The following is a 6,514-nucleotide window of genomic DNA, read 5'->3' as shown; positions in this document are numbered from 1 at the left end:
GAGGGGGTCAGTTAACTCACTTTCAAAGTCAAGTAGGCTGGAAGGCAGATTATAATCCAATGGGAATGTCAATCTTTTCAAACGCAAAAGACCAACACAAAATTTTGCTCCCATCTCTTCCAATTCCCGAGTACCAATCTGTAAACCCTTGTATTTTCCCTGATCACAGCCACACAAAGTCCTCTCCATGGTGTAGCTTCTCTGTACTCCTATTTCCCGCCAAACTACAACACGTGCTGTGGATTCCTTAGATTTTTTTTCCACTACAAAGCTACAGCTGCTCATGCAAAATGCTGGGACAATATGACTCAGTATCTTAGGCAAAGTCCTGTATCCCATATCTTCCACAACATCACATGAAGTTGCGTTGGTATCATTGGTATGCCACACTGTCTCTTTGATGCTGCAGTCATAGATAAATACATTCTCCTTTCAGGAATGGCCATGATAATCACAATAAACCAAGGGTAAACGTTTCACTGCAGCCAGGAACTGTAGGAGCCCTTTAGCATGGTAAATCGTAGGATGTAAATCTGGATTTGGACTTTGCCATTGTCTGTTCAAATCTTCTCCACTTAAAGAACAGAGGTGATTTCTATTGATGACACCATCTGGATTTAGCATAGGGATAATTTTAGAAATAAAGGATTCTCGTAAGCTCTGGGCAGTAGGGTTATTACTCATGAGATACTCCAATGTTCCTTTCATAACCCAACTTGCATTAGTTTCTCCAGGATGTACCCGAGCAGATAAGAAAACGTAAGGGCGATTTCTGAATTGACAGATATGTTCATAATAATTAGACTCCGGCATTGCTGTTGTAGTCACCAATGGACAGCTGTTCCCAGACACGGTTGCACATAACACATCTTTTCAAAAATAGATTTGCTGGGGATTGTGTGCAGATTCCAATTTTTGAAGATGCATCTGTAAAGTTGAATACGTATATGCAAAGTAGCAAACATCATCTTTATGTGGAAAACTGACAGTGAATGTGATTGAATGGTAGGATTTTCCCTTTTGCCCACCTGTAGCAACTGAACTTCTTGAGAAATGATTTTTATATAACAAATGTCAGTCCCCACACGAATCCACCATGGTCTGGCATTTAATGCTTCCTGAATGGAATACATGAGTGGTTGCAGACCATAATTAAACTGACTGTTGGACTTTTCACAGTTAATGATGTTAAACCTGTAAGCAACCCTTGGCTGCATTCCACTGACTTCAAAGTAAAACCACTGATGATAATGATTACTGTTTACATCTGAGTTCAGAATAAGATCATATTCATTTTTTCTAATTTGAATTACTTTGCACAGATTCCCAGATTCAAATTTGGAGTTAAACTTCAGAGCATCTCCTTCTTCCAGAATGGTGTAATTTGGGTTATCTAAATCATATACCACTCTATGATATCACTTTGGTGTATCAGTCTCTCATTGTCTTGGGCAATTTTTGTCCTTTGTATACCCTAAGGCCTTTCTAGAATAGGCTCTTTGAATGGAGGTGGAATATGACCAAAATAATCAGGATAAGCCACCTCTGAATATTCAGGGACAGACTTTGTATTTTTCACAATCTCAATATAGAGGTCTGGGTCATGGAGTGTTGGTCCATCAGGTACCTCAACTGATGCTTGTTCCACTGATGAACTAGACTCAGTATCTTCATCTTTGGTTTCAACTCCAGTACAGCAAAGTTTCCCTAGCTGAACTGTTCTTCCCTCAAACAGAGCATTTCCACAAGTAGCCACATGTGGACATGCTTTAGTACATGTAAGGACAGTAAGAGGAAGACTGTAATCCTTCATTTCTGCAGGAAGACCTGGGGCTGTTTGAGAAGGAATATTCTGCAGTGTAATTCGGTCCAAGGCCTTCACGATATCATCATTTAAGCCATGGCCTGATGAAATAGTTCTGCTTTGATCACCTAGCTTCTGTTGTAATGTTCTATCATTATCTTTAATATCTTCTTTTGCTAGATCCACACAGGCAGGTTTCTTATCACCTTCATCTCCTTCAGGAGATACATTTTCCTTCATTACAACTCCTTTTCTTAAACTGCCAGAACTCCCAGATACTTCTCCTGCTGTAGGAACAACAATGGGACCACGTACTTTTCCCTCAAATACAAACGGCTTTGGTTCTATGGAGATTAAATCATAGTCATTTTTAGTTTTTCTGTTGTTCGTCCTGGTTCTTGCTTGGGTTTCAGCTTGTTAATATCTGTTTCAATATCATCATTCTTAAAATTTTGATCTAGGTCATCTTCATTCTCAGTTTCATTTTCGACTTCTAGATCAATGTCATCGTTGTCATCACTTTCATCTACTATATCATCCACTTCACTGGGTAAGCTGTACAGCTGAGCCACAGGGCCAGTGACAGGAATGACAGGCAACTGGAAATGAAAAGAACTTTTAATTGTTGGAAGTGGCAGATGATTTTTTGGGAAACACTTCCTCATGATCAGACTAGAAGTATTGACAAGAGGATCAAGAGTCCTGACTGCCAAACATTCTTGCAGAGTGTTATACAGAATTTTCATCCCATTGGCATCAATAAACGCCTTTCTTCCCAATTTAATGTTTGTAACACTTTTTAAACTCTGTAAAATTCCTTTCCAAATGAGCATGTTTCTATGCCAATTATCATGGCGGTGCCAATCTACATAAATTGTTAAAAGTACTTGGACATATCCTCTGTCTACAGCTCTCCTGGCATTTGTTTTAGATTTTAGCAATGCAGCAAGAGTGTCTAAAGCAAGCTTCATAAGACTGGAATTCTTCTTACTAAATGGTCCAATGATTTTAAACATAAGTTCCACAACTCCATTTTTCCCTAAAGATACTGAATTCACAGAGTTGGCAGAATATACTCTTAAAAGCTGAAGACAAGGCAGAACCAAGCGATGATTCTGCAAATTCTGTTTGACCAAATTCAGGGTTATATTCAGAGCTCCATTAATTCTAGCCTTCACTCCAAATTTTTTATCTTTTGGTCCAATCTTTGCAAGAATAAAATGAATCCGTACCATTAACTCCTCATGTGAGGGAGATTCTTTGCTGGCATTCACAAGTAATTTTACTAACATTTGTGAACCACCTTTGGTGACTAAGAAACTTGCTCTTCAGCTGGACTCAGTGGCTCAGCCTGTAATCCCGCGCCTTTGGGAGGCTGAGGTGAGTGGATTGCCTGAGCCTGTGGGTTCGAGACCTGCCTGGGCAGTGAGACCTCATCTCTACAATAAATTAAAAAAAAAAAAAAATCAGCCAGTCGTGTAGCACATGCCTGTAATTCCAGCTACTCACAAGGCTGAGGAGCGGCCACTGCACTCCAGTCTGGGCGACAGAGTGAGACTCCAACTCAAAAAAAAAAAGAAAAACTTGCTCTTCGACCTTCACCAGCTGACACCAGTTCAACAAGAATGCTAAAGATATTAAGTGTAGTTAGGAGATCTTTCGTGTTCTCTAATGTTAACAGCAGAACTTCCATTCCTGTAGAAACTTTGGCTGTCATTTCCCTCCTTGTCTTTTCTTGACTTTGAGCCAGATGAAGAATTTTTGATGTAACATATCTGACACTATCTGATTCTGCAGATTCAGTATTGATCTTCTCTAGCTGATCCAGGAGTCCCACAACCCCAGAATCATTAGTAAGGCTTTTCTCTGATATCACCTTTAACTCACTCATCTTGAGTTACTTCATTTCACCATTGCAGACAATCGGCTCAGGATGGGGGCGCCGGCGGGCCTGTGTGCAGCATTTTCATACAAACCCCACTGCCTTTAGGATTTTTTCTTTTATACCTACTTTGTGTAAACAAATTACTGTATGTCTGAGAGTTGGTCTTCTCATTTGATGTCTTTCAGGGGTTCTCTGAATGTCTTGTATTTGGATGGTTGTATCGCTGATGAGATAAGGGAAGTTTTCTTGGATAACCTAATGGAACGTTTGTTCCAAGATGTTCTCGTCTCCCTCTCTGCCTCAAGAATGCCGATCAGGTATAAGTTCAGCTTCTTAATATCTCTTGGAGGCTTTGTTCTGTCTTTCTAAGCTTCCTTTCTATGTTTTTAACCATTTGGGTTAGTTCCATATTTTGGTCTTCAAGCTCTGAGATACTTTCTTCTGCTTGGTTAATTCTGCTTTCCATGCTTGTCAGTCTTTTATTTATTTTGTTCACTGGGATCATCCATGATGTTGCCGTGATTTGAATCTTTTCAAATTCAGAGATACCATTATTCTGACAAGCACTTTTTAAATTCATCATTGCTAAAATTTCTGGATCACTTTTGTACGGCTTGGCCTCCTGTTAATCAAATGGATTTATTCCCGTTTTCATTAGTGTATTTGCTAAGACCAATTATTTTAAGCAAGTGGTTCATCTTGGACTTCCTGATTCATTGCAATTCTTGAAGGCTTCAAAAAAATCAGTGTGTGTCCTTTCAAATTCACCTTCCCTCAAGTACATTTTACCACCACATTCTCTGGTAATGTCCATGATCAGTGGATGAGGGATTGCAGACTTAATGTGAAGTGACTGTTCATAGAGTGCTTTAAGCTTTTTGTTATTCTTCTGTGCCATGTACATTTGAATTTCCAAATCATATATTTCTAATAACTGTGTACCTTTTTTCAGGTCATCTTCTCCATCATCAGTCTGGTAGGACTAATGTAACTGACGTAAAATTTTTTGAAGCTTTCCATATTCCTCTCGTCCTAAATATAATTTTCCAAGCTTTGTGTTTATCTTAAGCCAGTCTGTCATTCTTAGCGTCTTTCAAAGCTTCCGGTGTAGTTTCATAGAATTCCTGCAGTAAATCCATCTGTTTAGGAGTGGAGATGTAATCAAGAATAGAATTAATAGATAGATATTTCCAAATAATTTCTTGTGATTGCACTCTGAATATAATTCAGCAGTAGTTTATATCTATTCATCATTTCTGGAAAGTTTGTCTACTTGAGGTTAATCTTAATCGTTTGTTTCAGTGCTTTAAATCCCCATTCTCCTTCTTCACCCTCAAGTTCCAAAAGCTTTTGGAAACTGCTTACTGCTACTTTGGGGTTATCTTTTAATGCTTTGGGGTTATAGTACTGATTTTTCAAATCCACACTTGGCTCAGAGTTACTATCTTCAGCATATTCCAGGTCGCAGTCTTCCTCATCATTGCACATGAAATCATCCTCCATGTCAGACATCTTGGCCAGGAGGGGCAACTCTTATTCCTTCTGGCAGACAGTTCAAGCTAAGTTTCTTCCATGCCCTTGTCATTACTGTTTGCTGTGCTTAGAACATGCTCTGCCTGTTCTCTTCCTGTCAAATATCTTTCTGTTTCTTAAGGCTCAGTTCAAATGAGCTCTCCTCCATACATTCTTCCTCTTTTCCATCTTATTGTTTGTAACTATTTCCTCTTTGAAAACCACAAAGCATTTTTTCAAAATTTTCTCTTATGAAAGATCATATTTGACTTGGTTTAATAGCTATTTCCATAAATATCCTATTTCCTCCTTTATGTTGATCAATCAATGCATGTGTGAATTGGAAGGAACATTTTTTTATCCAGGTCCCTTTCTGCACAAGTCTTTGGGTCTGTTCCTGCTCCACAGCCTCTGTGCCTGAGTGGTTCTGCCTCTCTTCCCCAAAGGCCCATCTGGAAGAACTGCGCCATCTGTGGGACCTGCTACTGGAGCTGACCCAGGAGAAAGGAGTCCTGCTGCTGCGGACCCTGAAGCTCCAGCAGTTCTTGCAGGAGTGTGCTGACATCCTAGAGTGGGTCGGAGACAAGGTATAGGCTTAACAGCAAGCACACAGAACCTTCCCCACCTCTGTTCCAGGTACCCCACAGTAACTTACTGCAGATTACTCACGAAGAAGTCAGAGTGTGTGTTCCTGGCCTTTGTTCTTTGAAGAGGCAATCGGGGCAAATATGTTGGGATATTCTGGAATTAGCACTCTAGGGGGTATTTAAATATATGGATCTGAATATAGAAAAGTCAAGACTTATGCAAAGTTTGTACATTGGAAAACAATCAAGGCTCATCCCCCTTCCACTTTCATGATCTTCAACTCCTCCTTTTTATATTTTGCTCCTTCTCTGAGGCCTCACTGAGAGTGTTGCCAGTTCTTCATCTACTCTCCTGTGTCTTAGTGCCTATAACTATGGGAGTGTTATTTTTCTTAATACTTAAAGACTAATTCTATAGTTATGACTGAAGATTTAAATAAGCAAGTCCCTAATGCAGTGCTTTGGTAGATAATCAGTATCTTGAAGTGAGTAGAAACAGAATGAATTTATCCCTCATGTCTGAAACACAAAAGTGTACTTGCAGGAGTTTGGGACCAACAATGCCTCTCTCATCGAGGGATTACTAGAAGAGCACGTTCCCCTGGCCAAGATTAGATCTCACGAAATACCCTCCTGCTTCTGGCTTTTCCCAGGAGTGGTTTTCCCAGCGTGCCCCAGTATTTCCATCTGAGTTACACTGGGAATGCAAGCAGGGATTTTGGGCTT

The 6,514-nt window shown here is 39.8% G+C and overlaps 1 protein-coding gene and 1 pseudogene across 1 annotated transcript in view; both read right to left on the bottom strand.

The window, feature by feature from the left end:
- Nucleotides 1-3,748, bottom strand: part of LOC103277152 (cytosolic carboxypeptidase 1-like) — a 7,243-nt gene extending 3,495 nt beyond the window's left edge. The window contains 6 exon segments of the mRNA XM_008074571.2: nucleotides 21-1,067; nucleotides 1,070-1,414; nucleotides 1,417-2,172; nucleotides 2,175-2,403; nucleotides 2,512-3,128; nucleotides 3,389-3,748. Of these exon segments, the coding sequence (XP_008072762.1) occupies nucleotides 21-1,067; nucleotides 1,070-1,414; nucleotides 1,417-2,172; nucleotides 2,175-2,403; nucleotides 2,512-3,128; nucleotides 3,389-3,695 (3,301 nt within the window). The 5' untranslated portion in view covers nucleotides 3,696-3,748.
- A 622-nt stretch (nucleotides 3,749-4,370) lies between these two features.
- On the bottom strand, nucleotides 4,371-5,201 carry LOC103277146 (annotated as a pseudogene).
- Between the last annotated feature and the right edge of the window lie 1,313 nt (nucleotides 5,202-6,514).

The sequence above is a fragment of the Carlito syrichta genome, unplaced genomic scaffold (genome assembly GCF_000164805.1).
Source record: "Carlito syrichta isolate Samal-C Ts95f unplaced genomic scaffold, Tarsius_syrichta-2.0.1 Scaffold316491, whole genome shotgun sequence".
Taxonomy (NCBI): Eukaryota; Metazoa; Chordata; class Mammalia; order Primates; family Tarsiidae; genus Carlito; species Carlito syrichta.
The sequence above is the reverse complement of the archived record's forward strand: the minus strand, read 5'-3'. Positions and strand labels throughout refer to the sequence as shown.